The sequence below is a fragment of the Salmo trutta genome, chromosome 30, assembly GCF_901001165.1.
Source record: "Salmo trutta chromosome 30, fSalTru1.1, whole genome shotgun sequence".
In the NCBI taxonomy this organism is placed as follows: domain Eukaryota; kingdom Metazoa; phylum Chordata; class Actinopteri; order Salmoniformes; family Salmonidae; genus Salmo; species Salmo trutta.
The window spans coordinates 27,243,955-27,260,435 of NC_042986.1; the positions used below are offsets into that span (position 1 = coordinate 27,243,955).

General features: G+C 43.2%; 2 protein-coding genes and 1 pseudogene across 3 annotated transcripts; 2 read left to right on the forward strand and 1 right to left on the reverse strand.

The window, feature by feature from the left end:
• The first annotated feature begins 771 nt into the window (after positions 1–771).
• Positions 772–4,712, forward strand: LOC115168398 (cellular nucleic acid-binding protein). Of its 2 annotated transcripts, none has more exons than XM_029723634.1 (5): positions 772–864; positions 2,136–2,258; positions 2,656–2,721; positions 3,118–3,316; positions 3,706–4,712. In XM_029723634.1, the coding sequence occupies exons 2-5, from the start codon at positions 2,138–2,140 to the stop codon at positions 3,821–3,823; spliced, it is 504 nt and encodes a 167-aa protein (XP_029579494.1). In that variant the 5' UTR covers positions 772–864; positions 2,136–2,137; the 3' UTR covers positions 3,824–4,712. The 2 variants fall into 2 exon arrangements, with proteins under 2 accessions (XP_029579494.1, XP_029579495.1); XM_029723635.1 differs by having other exon boundaries at positions 772–859.
• A 384-nt stretch (positions 4,713–5,096) lies between these two features.
• Positions 5,097–10,397, forward strand: LOC115168397 (haloacid dehalogenase-like hydrolase domain-containing 5). The gene is made up of 8 exons (XM_029723633.1): positions 5,097–5,831; positions 7,088–7,291; positions 7,639–7,751; positions 8,419–8,512; positions 8,602–8,635; positions 8,753–8,927; positions 9,160–9,348; positions 9,876–10,397. The coding sequence occupies exons 1-8, from the start codon at positions 5,712–5,714 to the stop codon at positions 10,273–10,275; spliced, it is 1,329 nt and encodes a 442-aa protein (XP_029579493.1). The 5' UTR covers positions 5,097–5,711; the 3' UTR covers positions 10,276–10,397.
• Positions 10,398–12,648: 2,251 nt separating this feature from the next.
• LOC115168896 (platelet glycoprotein IX-like) lies at positions 12,649–13,462 on the reverse strand (annotated as a pseudogene).
• Positions 13,463–16,481: the final 3,019 nt, after the last annotated feature.

A 16,481-nucleotide genomic window follows, 5' to 3' on the forward strand; every position in this document is an offset into this window, starting at 1 on the left:
GAGGGTTTCAATATCCCACATCACCATAGTGAAATCAGCCTATCCTTTCCACGTTCATGACTGTGCAGGCCACCTTAAGATATGGATTATTGCATCTTTCCCACTTATTGATCTGACCATGCACTCAGAGCAGTGAGCTGAAATGCTTAGCCTCCATGATTCAGTGTAACGTCTGTCTCACTGACCAGCACTGTGTTCAAATAGCCAATCTATGATGCAACCTCTGTGTGGAACGGGATGGGTCAGTCTGCATCCATTTATCCCATACACTAATATTCTTACACTTTATAGACCCTTTTACCTTATATCAAAATGATCCAAGGTCATTAGCTATGCTCAATACTGAATACCAAATAATTGTATTTGATTGATTACCTGCATGCCCACGAAAAGATTGGTGTCAGTCAACACTGATACATAATATGCATTTTAGCCTACATACAGCTCTTTTACTGTGATATTTGGAGGTGGAAAGCTATTAGAATATATCCATAGAGGAATGATAAGTTCTTAGGCTACATGATTGTATTAGGCTATAATTGTAGCAATTCTACGTGTAATATATGGCAAATGAAACATCAAAATATGGCAATATGAGATCACCTTTGATTTGACAGCAGACCGCAGGAACTGGAAACTTGGGAGGCGGGACATAATTGCTGTCTTGTTCAGTGATTCGCCACTCTATGGAGGAGGTGTCCAAGTGCGCTCGTTTGCTATTGGTCCTGGAAAAAGACCATGCCCAAGTGCTGCGTTAGCTTTGACTGGATAGTGTGAATGATCACTAGAAACTCGTGTTCACACCGCATGTGGCGCAACGGTGAGAGGAGGCGTAAACAGCAGAGAATCTCGTAGCTAGGTAAGGTGAGTAATAAAAACATTTAATTAGAAAAGATCGGTGTATTTGTAATATGTTAGATCTTAGTTAAAGTATCAAACTTAGAGGCGCCATAAAATAAATATCCGAAATCATGTGTTTTCATGGCGGTAATGGCTCGCTGATGTTAGCTAACGGGTAGCATTAGCCTTTTCTAACGTTACTGGGTCCGTGGCCTAACTTCGACTTTGTCGTTATGCGCGGGAAATTAGCCCTATTAAATTAGAATTTGTCCTCATTAAAATATGGCAGATTAATGTGTCTAGCAATATACTATTGAAACGAAGTATTTGTGAATGTGCTTGGTAACTGCAATTTTTAGAACGTTGAATGGCTGCTGCGCGGCCTAGCAATGCCACATTCAAGAGGTGGTGTTTGCAGCGGTTTCTAGCTGTAGCAAAATGCAATCTCAACGTGACAAGGCCAGAAAGCCTCATGCACTGGTCATGTTTTTACCGAGGATAACTACATTTTTAATGGGTCTGTATAGAAAGTACCTCGGTAAATCAAATTGTCAGGGAGAATAAGCCATATTTTGCAGTTAACCAGGTTTGTGTTTGCTAGGTAGCTAGCATTGCTAACGTTAATCAATTGGCCAGACGTGACATGTGTTTCATTAGCCACCGACGTTACTAGCTAGCTATCTACGCTAGCGTTGTAGGGTAACGTGTTAGGCCCTTTCATAGTTTATGCCCGCATGTCAACTTGCTCAAGCAGGGGTAGACATGACCAAACCACCACGAAATGTAGCTTATTTCAGGTGGCATACGGATCATTATTTTTTTTACATTTTAGAATAGTAGCCACGAGCTAGCTTGATCCCATCCACTGGGCATAAACTGGTTGAATCAACATTGTTTCCAAGTCATTTCAGCCTCAAAATTGTGACGTTAAACAACGTTTTTGTATAGTCATGCACAGAAGGGAATTGTATTATTACCACCCAACGTTTAACCTACGTCCAGTGACATATTTTTGTTTAATCACGTTAGTTGACAACTTGACAAAGTCAAAATAAAACTAGAAGTTGAAATTGAAATGTCTGTAGGCAGGGCTGATAATCAAGCTAACAGCTTGAGTTGGTCAGTCACTTGATTGAGTCGGAACAAGCCATGGATTGGCCCAACTTTTATTGGCCAATCCTACCTTGACTCCACTGTTGAATGTATCATTTACTATACCCTTAGAATTCCTGCCGCTTTGGAAGTGACTTGCCAAAAGTGTGGTTTTAGTTAAGTATTTTCTGTTTTCTTTTCAGATATGGAGATGAGCAGCAGCAGTGAGTGCTTTCGATGTGGCCGTCCTGGGCATTGGATCAAGAACTGTCCTGAAGCTGGGAGTGGGGGGCGTGGCCGCGGCAGGGGCAGAGGAAGAGGAAAGGGTACTTTTCTTGGTTTTTGGGACACACCTCACCCATTCTACACCGTGTGTGAGACTGGCTTGTCAAGCAGAGATGTATGAACGATAATCAGCAGCTGCCTTAAGTTTGCTGAGCACAAAGGCCTTCTCCTATGGGGAATAACCTCACTGTTGGTTGCTTTCAGGGTTTTCACGTAGTCCTATCACTTCGTTACCACAGCGAAATCTAAATGAAAAAGCATGGTTGTCTTAGTCACAATCTGTTAGGTGATTCTGTTGGTTTAGTTCACAATCGCATAGTTCAATGTCAACTTAGCTGACATGGCAGCAGAACGATACATGTTCCTCCGTAGAGTTAGGGTTGCCAGTGTTTTCTTCGCGGATGAGTATAAAGTAAACCTTGGTCACCTTTCTTCTAGATCTGTTCTGCTATCGCTGTGGAGAGCAAGGTCACATTGCCAGGGACTGTGAACAGACCGAGGATGGTGAGAATACTTTTCTTTCCTTTATTGAATGCTAAGTACATGCCAATGGTTTTATGTCAACCCAACTCCCAGTTTTATTAACGTTAAACTTGTCGTTCCGTTATGGACTTGTTCAGCTTTACAGTGAGCAATACTTGCAGCCTTGTGACTGTCACTATGTACTAGGTCCTACTGTTATTCAGGATCTGGGGACACATGGTATTTCAGAATGTTTATTACATGTTATTAACATTGTATAAAACAAATTCTTGTTTGAATAATGGTATTTTGAAAGATATGTATTAATTATTGATAGCAATGCCGTTAATTGCTTTGAAGTAGTTCTGACAGAATGCCATATTACACGTTAATTTAAAGAACAAATCGTTAACATAACTTTTTTTTCTTTCTCCTCAGCCTGCTACAACTGCCACAGGAGTGGCCATATTTCCCGGGACTGCAAGGAGCCCAAAAAGGAGAGGGAGCAGTGCTGCTACAGCTGTGGCAAGGCTGGCCACGTGGCCCGCGACTGTGACCATGCCAACGAGCAGAAGTGCTATTCCTGCGGTGGCTTTGGCCACATCCAGAAACTTTGTGATAAAGTCAAATGTTACAGGTGAGTGGCCACATAGTAAAAATATTTTTGTAAAAAACGTTTAACAAATACACATGGTAACGACTCATACTTGCATGTTTCCATGTACAGAGCAAACTTGACTAACAACTGCTGAAAGCACAAACGCACAACGTGTTTCGACAAGTCTTCTCAAGAGTGACATGCAGCCTCTGGTACCCCCTTCTTTTGGGGACGTAAATGGGTTTACTGTAGTCTTAAAAGCTTTCAAGTAGTTATGCTGTGTATGAAGATATATGTATGTTTGTGCTGTGTATATGGTCCATCCGCTTTTTGTTTCCAGATTAGTTCCCGTCTCCGCCAAAGCCATGTAAATGATAACTCTTGTGCTTGGTCGACTGAAATCCTAATGATTTCTCTCCTCTCTCCAGGTGTGGCGAGATTGGCCATGTTGCTGTGCAGTGCAGCAAAGCCAGTGAGGTGAACTGCTACAAATGCGGCAACACCGGCCACCTGGCGAAAGAGTGCACCATCGAAGCCACCGCATAATCAGTGCCCTTTGTTGCCCCTCCTATTTTTTTCTGATTGATGGTTGGTTGTATTATTTTTCTCTGAATCCTCTTCACTGGCCAAAGGTTGGCTGACAGAGGCTAGTCCCGGGCCAGTGAGCCTCTCAACATGTAATATGAAGAAAGGGGTGGGAAAAAAAATCTTTCTGCATTCAATACAAAAAATGTTTGTTTAGTTTGGTAGCGGTGTTATGTATAATGCTTTGTTAAAGAATCCCCCTTTCCAAGCCACTGGTGAACAGAGATGAATGAATGGGACTAAATATATGGGATAGAGAGGACCTCTGGGCTTGTGGAAAGCGAGTCTCAGTAAGAAGGGAGTAAAAAGAAACCTGAACTTCCATGTATGGTTATTTTTGGTTTGTTTTAGTGGGATAACATGAGTTGGCCAAGAGAGTATGACATGGGAAACGGTTCACAACATATGAGCTGTTTGCATCTGGGCCCTACAAGCAGCTAAGTGCCGGGCGATAACAAACTGCATGTTATAGCGATAAATGCCATTACACTTTGGAAGAATTTAAAGAATCTTCTGTTCTTTTATAAAAAGAAATCTGTTTACAATTTAAAGGAGTATCAGTAAATAGACCATGGTAGACGTTTCCTCAAAAAAATATTTTGGAAACTTACCTTGGATGTACAATTAACAACAAAAATAGTTGTCAGTTCATCAGAATTAGCAGTTATTTCGGAATGGAGAATGTTTTCACAGAAATCAAATGTTATTTTTGTACAATATCACTTAGACTACTGTAAAAAATCAAATTTGCTTGTACTCAGTTTTTAAGTCGGAAGGAAAATGCATCTGAAGTCGTAGAACATAGAAATGTAATTTTAAACTATCAATAAAGCGGGAGGAGCACGGGGAGGAAGATTCTTGTGATTGCATTTATTTCAATGCTTATTTCTTCTAGGTCTTGTATTGCTTTCTTGAATGTAGTTGTGTATATATTGGTCAGCAGTTCTGAGTTCTTTATGTTGAACAACTTAAACAACCCTGCCCTAGAAATGTGTCGTGTAACATTTTCTTTACAAATTGACAAACTCATTGATTGGGGGTGGCCCTGCATTGTCAGCAGTTATAGTACAGGACTAGGCAGGGTTTTCTTCCCAGAGAATATAGAACAGATTGCGGCAAACTCCATAGGGAATCCTCCTGTCATCTCTAACCCATAGCTCGGATTTCCATGTCAAATTACCCTTGGGTGGCACTTGCAGTGTAAATTTAGCCAGCCTATATATAAAGACCCACTTGTGCTTCAGCTCTCCGGTTGTCAATTTTGCAGTCAGTTCGGCCCTTATTTGGTCTCAGAAAATTGAAATAAATCCATTGAAACATATCGATTAAGTCAATTAATACACTTGTATTACTTTGGTGCAGTGCAGTAGACAAAATTCCTCAATCTATACTTCTAAAATGGCCAGTATTCTTGCTGCTGTTTTCCCCTGCAATTCTATTGCTCCACCTGATGTTCAAAATGGCAGCTGGAGCCGCAGTATAGTTCTGCCGCTGTTTACGATTTTCAACAGTGCGTAATAAAATACCTGAGTTCGAAACAACTGGGACCTCGCGGGGAAAAAACGAGCACCGACTGGAAATCGTTTCGAACGATAATCCAACTCGGAATTTGGAAGGTCGGAAACTCGAGCATCTTTCTAGAGCGCCGACCATTGACGTCATGATTTGACCTCGTTTTTTCCGTGTTCCCAGTTGTCTTGAAAGCACTAAAAGGAAGTCCTCATATGTCGTCATTTCGCCGTGCATAGAAAAAATACATGGGTGAAAAAATCGGAAGAAAACAAGCCCAAACCAGCTTTTTTTATTTGGTGCTTCATTATTTTTCGGTCGCCGGTGAAAGTAGGCGGAGATGAGGGGACTCCTGCCGTTTTACCGTGCTCTGAACGCCCTGTGTAACCGACAAGTCAGGCGAAGAACTGGATTTGCCGGTTCTGAGTGCGGGTTTAGCGGAACCGTGTCTGTTAGCAAGGTACGATTCGAACTGCAAAGCTGTTGCTTCCAAATGAATTCTGCACTGTCAGCTGATACATTGTAGCCAATGTTTCCTTGTAATAGGAATACCAAAGAATGTAGCATTGCACCGGTATTTTTGGGGATGCGCGCTTTGTTGTCCCCAAATGTTAGTTTTTTCACCCCATCAGTTTTCAAAATCGTAACGGGCACATTTTTATGTCTCCGCATGTTATCGCCCAAGATGATTGGGTATTTTCTTGAAACACAAATTAAGACATCCACAACCTATCGTAATTTTTCTGGAGAATTAAACCTACGATTGACAAAATATAGACACATGTTGCACATTTTAATTGTGTTATCATGGCCAGTATAAACCAATCAGATTGTCCATAATATGTCAAAACATCGTCTCATTTGTTTATGCCAAATCTCGATCTTGAATCGATAGGCCTATAGTAGCCTAGGCTGATATTTTTTTGCCTATAATGTGGACGCTTTAGCCTCTGATGTTGCATTCTGCTGTGTCACATGGGGGCTCTTCTGCCTTTAATCACACAGTTGCACTGTTCTTTAGCAGTCAATTCTGCATCACCCACGTTGTTTTGTTTAAATGTGGTTAGGGGCCATTTGAATAGGAAAAGAGATCGCAGTTCCATGACGATCCCATATCATTAGCTCCTTCTGTAATGTTGGCTACAATGAATTGAATACATCATGTTTTTTTTCTCTCTAAATAATAGGCCTTGGAGGTGCATATGTATCCATATGGCATATTGGGCCTGTCAGTAAAGTGGCTTTGATAAGAGGAAAGTCCCAATAATCACAGGGCATATGAATTTCTACCCTCACATCACATATTATGTTTCTTTTCTCTTCATGTGAGCTGCCTGCACAATTCACATATCCTTCCACATCTACCTAGAGGCTAGACTGTTGTAGCCTGATCCACACCAATAGCGAAACAGATTGTAAACTTACGGGACTTCAGGATGGTCGTACGAGGCTAAGACTGTTGAGCAACACCCTGGAAATAGTTGTGTGTTGTAACATACAGAAACTAAATCATTACTAGTCTGAATTCATATTTAAAACAACCACACGCATGGTCCTGCATCCTGTCTTGTGTATCAACTCAGACCCATGCTTTGGGGATGGGTCTTATATTGTTGAGTGGAATATTTCTAATGATGCATGATGTCAACATTACAGTTTTATGTCATGTAGCGATCTAGAATGTGGCATATGAATCATTCTCTCTTCCTATCCCAGCCACAGCCATGCTTTGGCCTGCTGTTTGACATCGATGGCGTGCTTGTCCGGGGAAAGATACCCATCCCTGCTGCAAAAAAGGCATTCCAAAAACTGGTCAACTCTCAGGGACAATTTGTGGTACCAGTTGTTTTTGTCACCAACGCAGGGAATTGTATGCGGCAGATAAAAGCGGACCAGCTCTCGCACATCCTGGGAGTGCCTGTAAGTGTCTCACCGACTCACAGCTCTCTTCTGCCACACAATCTGTAATGATTAAGACATCATTTAATTCTAGTCCCTGTGTGGGCAGTTAGCCACTCATGCTGTACATGTTAATCTGGTGCATTGTCTTTTGACTTTAAACGAGTTCTCAGCAATATGATGGATAAATATTAGGACCAGCAGATGTAGACAATGACATGCATTATACACAGCCATTTGACATGAAATTCAACTGTATGTGTGTCTCGTTGCACAGAAAATCAAACCAATTAGGTCCTCATGAAGATATTGCTTATTGCTTGCTGTAGGTCTGGCTCAGCCTAACTGACCGTTGCTTTTGTTACCAGATCACCATGGACCAGGTGATGATGTCACACAGTCCACTGAGGATGTTCAAGAAATACCATGACAAGTGTGTTCTGGTGTCAGGACAAGGGCCCGTCCTGGATATTGCCAAAAAGTATCCTTTTGAAATACAATATGTATTGTCAGACATTATCAAAGCATCTACTTGGCTTGATAAGAGAATATCGGGGCAGCAGGTAGCCTAGTGGTTTAGAGCTTTGGACCAGTAACCGAAAGGTTGCTAGATCAAATCCCCGAGCTGACAAGGTAAAAATCTGTCATTCTGCCCCTGAACAAGGCAGATAACCCACTGTTCCTAGACCGTCATTGTAAATAAGAATTTGTTCTGAACTGGCTTACCTAGGTAAATAAAAATTACATAGAAATTAATTAACAAGCTGATTATATCAGGTTTCAGGTAAGATCCAAGTGCAGACTGTTGAAGTTACAATGTTTATTGCAACAACAGGGGCAGGCAAACGACAGGTCAAGGCAGGCAGAGTGGTCAGGCAGGTGGGCTCAGAGTCAGGACAGGCAATGGTCAAAACCAGGAGGACGGGGAAAAACAGGAGCTGAGAAAACACTGGTTGACTTGAACAAACAAGACAAACTGGCACAGATAGACAGAAAACATAGGTATAAATACCCAGGGGATAAGTGGGGAAGATGGGCGACACCTGGAGGAGGGGGGAGACAAGCACAAGGACAGGTAAAACATCAGGGCGTGACAGATTAGAATGACCATGCTATACATTGGTGGTGTAATCCTTAATAATTTTAAGCTTGGGCTTCCAGAATGTGGTCAGTATCGACATGTTGAGAGAATCCTTTCCTCTGCTGGACATGGTGGATCACAACAGACGGCCCAAACTGCCGGTGAGACTCGAGCCGATGTATACATCAAGATCCATAGACAGGCTATATTTCAGAGGCTTTCCTAAGCACCTTCCATTTCTTCTTTTCAGTCCAGTCCTATTGCCAACCTTCCCACAGTAGAAGGTGAGGGCTTGTAAATGGATACTCTTCTTCTGATTGATCTTGTTGTTGAGCTGTCACCGTAATTGCAATTGTATATCATATCCATCATATTCTACTTCTTTTCTGTTCCCGGTCCAGCTGTTATTCTGTTTGGGGAGCCCATCCGATGGGAGACCAACCTCCAGCTGATAATTGATATCCTGCTGACCAATGGGAACCTGAGCGGAGCCCACCAGACCCAAAAGCTTCCCCACCTCCCCCTGCTGGCCTGCAACATGGATCTCATGTGGATGGCTGAGGCCCAGTCTCCACGGTAACCACAGTGAATCAGAGCTGTTATTGAAATGTGGTGAAAAGGCAGGCAGATATGAATCGGAAGAAAGACATTTGTTTTTTTCACCATAGAATCTATTAATGTCCTGGATGCAAAATGGGACTAAGCTCATTGAAGTCTGGCCTTCAAGAAAACGGTTGAATGAGCTTGCTTAGTTTAATTGATCATGTTTTCATTACATGTTTGCTGTTTTATATGATCTGAACTCCAGGTTTGGTCATGGGACATTCCTGGTGTGCCTGGAGAACATCTACAAGAAGATAACGGGTAAAGAGGTGAAGTACAAAGCTCTGATGGGGAAGCCCAGTGAACTGACCTACCACTTTGCTGAGTACCTCATCAGAGGCCAGGCTGTGGAGAGAAACTGGACACAGCCCATCACCTCCCTCTATGCTATTGGGTAAGACCCCTGTCATGTTACTGTTGACAGCAAAAATGGTGGCAATTTATTTTACGTGAAAGAATATACTACTAGGTAAAAAATGGGTAATCGCATAATGATAACATATCATTATAATTACTTGTTTGTTTTTGGGGGATTCAAAGCACAGATAGATTTCATCTTAAAGCTAGAGTAGTTGTTATAAGTGTGGGCTCTTAATTTGATCACTGTTGTGTCTGAGAATTTTGAAATGCAGATGAGCTTAGAGATTTACATACATTCACTGAAACCCGCACTACAGTTATATTAACAGTATTGCACTTTTCATATAGCCTAATTATAGCCTAACCACGGATCAAACATTACATCGGTGGAAAAGTGTGAATGTTCAAATCTTGTTGTTACAGGATTATATTGATGCGACAATACTGGTCAAATTAAGATCCTGCACCTGGATATGCTGATGTCCATGATGTGGGATGTAATTTCTGTACTACCTGATTCCTCTCCTTGATTTCCTTTCCTTTGCCTCGTTACTCCCTCAGGGATAACCTGATGACTGACATCTATGGGGCCAACCTCTACAGTTGTTACCTAGAGGAGAGGAACAGGAGGAAGAACTCCAAAGCTGTCGCCAAGATGGCCACTGGCACGGGCTCTAGTGCAGCCCTTCCCCAGGACAACGACCACGTAGAGAACGCCTGGGAGAGCGAGCTGTCACCCCCCTCCGCCACTTCCTGCAAGTCCATCCTGGTGTGCACTGGGGTGTACAACCCACACACGGAGGTGCCCACTTATGCCAACAAGTGCATCAAGGAGACTGTGTTTCACGGGCACCGTGACTTCCGCTTTGACCCGGCGTTGGTAGAGCCCGGACACATCGTGCAGGACGTGGCTGACGCCGTGGAGCTCATCTTTGAGCAGGAGAAGTTTGTGCCTCAGTAATGTTTTCAGATTGGTGTCATCATGGAGGGTAGGGTAGCCTAGTGGGGCAGCAGGGTAGCCTAGTGGTTAGAGCGTTGGACTAGTAACCGAAAGGTTGCGAGTTCAAATCCCCGAGCTGACAAGGTACATATCTGTTGTTCTGCCCCTGAACAGGCAGTTAACCCACTGTTCCTAGTCCGTCATTAAAAATAAGAATTTATTCTTAACTGACTCGCCTAGTTAAATAAAGGTAAAATAAATAAAAAATGGAGACCTCCTTAGTAGAGGTCTCAGGTTGGCCTGTGCCGGCCATATAATTAGAATTGATTATATTCAAATTCTATGGTTCTGGGTTTAAAAATTGATACAGAGCAGACCCAACCAACTAATCAATATCTAGTGTTGTTCAGATTTGTTTTGTCCTTAACTGGGAAACACCACTTACTGAGTTACGTTGGGCATGGAAGGAACTTAATAAGTCATATTCAAACTCATAACGGTGTAAATTACTGTAGTGAGATTTAACTCTTCATTCTGTTGTATTGTTCTATAGTGGGCTTAAAACGATTTAAGTTCTGCACAACTGGCAATTGATTTTAATGAAAGCCTTATTAATAGGATTATGAATAATTATTTTCTTAGTTGTGATTATGTACAAAGATTATGACAATCTTTAAAATTGTTAATTTGATTTAAGTGGTCTTATGTATCTTAATGACTACAATAAGTTCTAAATATTTTTATGAATTCTATGTAATTCATGTTTTCAATTCCTTCTCAAACTGACCATATTACTGTCTACCATACGTTTTGTCTGTTACATCTATGCATGCATTTCATAAGATAGATTTAATGCATTATACTGTACTTGGCCCGGTTTCCCAAAAGCATATAAGGCAATTTCATCATTAGAACCATAGATGGTTCTAATATTAATTTAGCCTTAAGATGCTTTTGGGAAACCGGGCCCTGTACTGTAAGAATACCTATTTGATATTTAGGGTGCAATGCCGTCCTTCAACTGTGCTGTCTACATTATTTCTAGCAATGTAAACCATGTAACCTGTATTTGCACAGAACAAAACGATTCATTCTTATTTAATGTTACCATATCTTGCCGAGCTAGTAAACCTGCCCTTTGTTGTAAATGTACCATTTGTCGTATGCGTTAGAACTTTGACCACAGATGCAAAGACTGTATCTAGCCACTTATATTTATAGAAAATATAGGAATATAAGAGAAGCTATTTTTCATAGGTGTATTAACCATGCATTTCAGTTGATGCGTTACATATTTTCTAAGATGTTGTCAATATTGCTTGTATGAATGAAAATAGCGTAGCCTTAAAAAAAGAAAATAAAAAAAGCTGGCTACCTGTTCTTCAGTGCTGATGATACAGCATGGCTTTGTTTACATGAAAACAAATGACTCCATAGAAAATAAAACATGCTTACCTTCTTGCCATATATCCTACCGGTTTTCTTCTTACTGTCCTCATGCACACATCTTCAGTTTCAGAGATAAATATTCTCACTTATCTGGTGTTAACAATATTTGCAAATTGTACAACACCTAAATGTCTTCCGAATTGCGCAGCTGTCTAAGGCACTGCATCTCTGTGCTTGAGGCGTCACTAAAGACACCCTGGTTCGAATCCAGGCTGTATCACAACCGGCCGTGATTGGAAGTCCCATAGGACGGCGCACAATTGGCCCAGTGTCATCCGGGTTTGGCCTGTGTAGGCTGTCATTGTCACGTAGGCTGTCGGTTCCTCTCCTTGTTCGGGTGGCGGTCGACGTCACCGGTCTTCAAGCCATCGCTGATCCATTTTCCATTTGTTTTGTCTTGTTTTCCCACACACCTGGTTTACATTTCCCTCATTACTTGTCGTGTATTTAACCCTCTGTTCCCCCCATGTCTGTGTGTGAAATTGTTTGTTGTAAGTGCTTGTGCACATTTTGACTGGTGCGCGACGGGTTTTGTACCCATATTTTGTATTTCTGGATGCCGTTGGTTTGGATAATTAAACTGCTCCGGTTATTACCCAGTTCTGCTCTCCTGCGTCTGACTTCCCTGCCACCAGTTACGCACCCCTTACAGTCACTGTAAATAAGAATTTGTTCTTAACTGACTTGCCTAGTTAAATAAAGGTAAAATAAATAAAAAGCTTCACCCTCATGTGGGTGCTAGCAAGCAAGATAGGTAGTGCTAGGTATCAACAGCCAATCCAGTAGGGGCTGGAAGCTATAGTGAGCTTCGATTGGTCAAAAATGGCGCGATGTCACAGAGTATTTGCATAAAGTTCAGCTTTCCCTAACTTTGGTCACGCCCTGTTCATGCTCCCTCGCCCATGCTCGCGTCGCCTGGTGAGAGAGGCAGAGTTCTCATATTCCTCAGACAACAGAAAGCCTCTGGAGTGTCCTCCTGTGTTTGGGCTTCAGCGACTTCAGAGAGTCAGCCTCAAACCAATGCGTGTCTCTGATCCATGTCCAGACTGAAGGTGGAGTTCTTCGCCAGCCTCAGGCCCTACAGCAGCAGGCCGATGAGCCCACATAACATCACCTCCACCAGGGTATCATACACCTCCCTTGCACACCTCTGCTGGGCACAGGAGGAAAAGTAGGCATCACTGAGCACAGTGATTGCTGTGTGTGCCACACTACATTTACATACATTTTAGTCATTTAGCAGATGCTCTTATCCAGAGCGACTTACAGTAGTGAATGCATACATTTCATACAATTTCATACATTTTTTTTTTTTTCTGTGCTGGCCCCCCGTGGGAATCGAACCCACAACCCTGGTGTTGCAAACACCATGCTCTACCAACTGAGCTACAGGGAAGGATACTACTTGGGCTGGCACAGGTGGGCACCGCACCAGACACGACAGCCCCGTTCCTCTTCAGCCAGGTACTTAGGTACTGGATTTCACAGTTACAGTAGAAAGGGTTCCCAGACAGGGTGACCCTTCTCAGGCCTTGCATCCTGTCGAAGTGCCCTGGAGGTACTGTGGACAGCTGGTTGTTCTGGAGGTGGAGCTCGTGGTGTCTGGAGAGAGAGGTGGGACTTCCCTGAGGCTCAGGGAGCTGCAGTTGATCTGTAGTCCTGCAGGGTGTAGGGCTGAACACTGGCAGGGCTGTGGGCTGGTCTGTGCACTGGATGTGGCCAGGAGGAGGAGGATGGCTAGCCCTGAACCAAAGAGCATTCTACAGGAAGAAAAACATACCATATCTGATGTATACATACACTATACAAACCAAACGGCCTCTGGAAGCAACGTCAGCACAAGAACTGTTCGTCAGGAGCTTCATGAAATGGGTTTTCATGGCCGAGCAGCTACACACAAGCCTAAGGTCACCATGCACAATGCCAAGTGTTGGCTGGAGTGGTGTAAAGCTCGCCGCCAGTGGACTCTGGAGCAGTAGAAACATGTTCTCTGGAGTGATGAATCACGCTTCACCATTTGGCAGTCTGACGTACGAAGTTGGGTTTTGCGAACCTACCCGAATGCATAGTGCCAACTGTAAAGTTTGGTGGAGGAGAAATAATGGTCTGGGACTGTTTTCCATGGTTCGGGCTAGGCCCCTTAGTTCCAGTAAAAGGGAAATCTTAACGTTACAGCATACAATGACATTGTATGCAGGTGTCCACATACTTTTGCTCATGTGGTACCCAACATATCATTCATAATAGGCATACCTGTCAAAGGAATATAATGTTATGACAGCATAGAGGTATGTAACATTTATTGATCTATTTACATAATAGTGATGTGGGTCAATTTTGTATCTATCCCACATTGGGTGGGAAAACATGTTTGTCATTTAATGTACAGTATCCTATGGGCTGAACAGGCTTATCATGATAAGCCATAGCCATAAATGTTAAAGTGAGGCCTTACCTTCAAGTGTGAAGTTATTGACAAGACTAGAGTGAGGCCTACTGTGGTGGAAATTCAACACCAGGGACACCTGAAGTGGAGAGGTTACAACAACAAACTCTGCACACTGTAGAGGTCTGTCAGAAAACTCAGCTGGGGCGGTCCCAACAGTTGCCTTATGTACAGTGTCGTGTCTTTAGTATCATTGAAGGTGAAGACCTGTTATTTTATCAAATCAATTCTCTGTAATTATTATTACGTGATTAAACTAATCATATACATTTAATTAACTAGGAAGTCGGGGCACCACGGAAAATCTTCAGATTACAAAGTTACACTTTTCCGAATATAACTCTTCAGATATTTTAATATCTGATCAATTAGTCTTCTATTAATGAATTATTCTTTACCTTACGTCAGTCTCATTTCAAATGTCGTAGAATTCTTGGTTATCTGCACGAACCCAGCCTAAACCATGAATCATCCATACACCAATTGGCTTAATCATTTATCTGCTAACTAAATAATCACAGAAATGCACAAACAAGCAGTAGATATTGGTTACAAACAATGATAGGGAAGATCCCCTAGTGGGCTAAACAGATATGACGACTTGGTATACAAAGAAAAGGGGGTGTGGACCGATAACGGAGCAGAAAATACAAAATGGATTTACTACACACAGTGGATAATTATATTCATTGAAATGCTAATCCTTTGCACATGAACGCTCACTCATTCGGGAATAATTGCAATCAATATATTTACACCCATATGTCGTTGTCTTCTCTGTTGGAATTGTCGGTCAGTCTGCTGGAGAGTCAGTTCATCAGAGTCTCTGGTTACTTCTCCAGAAGTCACAATGTCTTTCATGGTTGTAGCTATCGGCTGCTCCTGATAGTGTCTGTTGTAATGGGTACGTCAGGCATCCATTGTTCTTAGAGTAGATGTTTCGGTGGTTTTCGGTATTCGCATCCCAGGTTTACATAATTTCTAGCTGCAGACAAGTAATTAGTATCTAAGATTTGCTCTTATTCTGTAGAGATCAATAGTCTCAGAGTTGAACCACTTCCAGCCATGTAGCCAATGCTCCACGTGGTATAGTTTTCTAGTCTTGGTACTCAACTATTCGTAATCACAGCTCCCGCTGTGGGTTTGCTTAGTCTGAAGAGGATTTCTTCAGGGGGGGTTTTATTCGTAACAATAGAAAGGGCGGTTCCATGATGCCAGATCATGTCTGTGCTCATGGGGGCGTGGCCACTGACTAGTTAAACCTTACAGGGAATACAATTCTCTCAAAATTAAAGGTTAACATCACATTACATCATTTCTGTCAAGGTTGTGCGCTACTGGTGGAGGAGTCAGGTGCAGGAGAGCAGAGAGTTGTGAACAGGCGCACACTTTATTTAGGCAGAGGCAATAAAACAGACAGACGCCACTGCGTCAAAACAGCCAAAGGTAAAAAGTGCTAGGCATGAAACAGTCACAAAAGTAAGCAAATGTTTAACAATTAAACATCCTTTGTGAAATACCACCGGAAATACAGGGGAAAACCCAGTCTGGCGCATAACACGAAACACGTCAAAAACAATTTCACACGAAGACATGGGGGGAACAGAGGAATAAATACATGCAGTGTGATTAGGCAATGTAAACCAGGTGTGCAGGGAACAAGACAAAACAAATGGAACAATGAAAAAAATGGAGTGGCGATGGCTAGAAAGCCGGCGACGTCGACCGCCGAACGCCGCCTGAACAAGGAGAGGAGCCGACTTCAGCGGAAGTCGTGACAGTACCCCCCCTTGACGCGCGGCTCCGGCTGCACACCGACACCGGCCACGAGGATGACCCGGAGGGCGAGGCGCAGGGCGATCCGGCCGGCGACGGTGGAACTCCCGCAGCAGTTCAGGGTCCAACACATCCGCCACCGGAACCCAGCACCTCTCCTCCGGACCGTACCCCTTCCACTCCACGAGGTACTGAAGGCCCCTCACCCGACGCATCGAATCCAGGATGGAACAAACGGAGTACGCCGGGGCCCTCTCGATGTCCAGAGGGGGCGGAGGAACCTCCCGCACCTCAGATTCCTGGAGTGGACCAACCACCACCGGCCTGAGGAGAGACACATGGAACGAGGGGTTAATACGATAATTGTGGGGAAGCTGTAAACCTGTAACATACCTCGTTCACTCTCCTCAGGACTTTGAATGGCCCCACAAACCGCGGACCCAGCTTCCGGCAGGGCAGGTGGAGGGGCAGGTTTCGGGTCGAGAGCCAGACCCGGTCCCCCGGTGCCTCACTGCGGTGACGGTCCGCAGTGGTTTTCTGGCGCAGCGTGGCTCAC

What these genes read in the sequence shown, in the direction of transcription:
- LOC115168398 (XM_029723634.1), top strand. Translation starts at nt 2,138, where the DNA reads ATGGAGATGAGCAGCAGCAGTGAGTGCTTTCGATGTGGCCGTCCTGGG. An exon ending in GGGCAGAGGAAGAGGAAAGG is followed by an intron (nt 2,259 to 2,655) that starts GTACTTTTCTTG and finishes CCTTTCTTCTAG; the next exon opens with ATCTGTTCTGCTATCGCTGT. An exon ending in GATAAAGTCAAATGTTACAG is followed by an intron (nt 3,317 to 3,705) that starts GTGAGTGGCCAC and finishes TCCTCTCTCCAG; the next exon opens with GTGTGGCGAGATTGGCCATG.
- LOC115168397 (XM_029723633.1), top strand. Translation starts at nt 5,712, where the DNA reads ATGAGGGGACTCCTGCCGTTTTACCGTGCTCTGAACGCCCTGTGTAAC. An exon ending in GAACCGTGTCTGTTAGCAAG is followed by an intron (nt 5,832 to 7,087) that starts GTACGATTCGAA and finishes TTCCTATCCCAG; the next exon opens with CCACAGCCATGCTTTGGCCT. An exon ending in GTCCTGGATATTGCCAAAAA is followed by an intron (nt 7,752 to 8,418) that starts GTATCCTTTTGA and finishes AATAATTTTAAG; the next exon opens with CTTGGGCTTCCAGAATGTGG.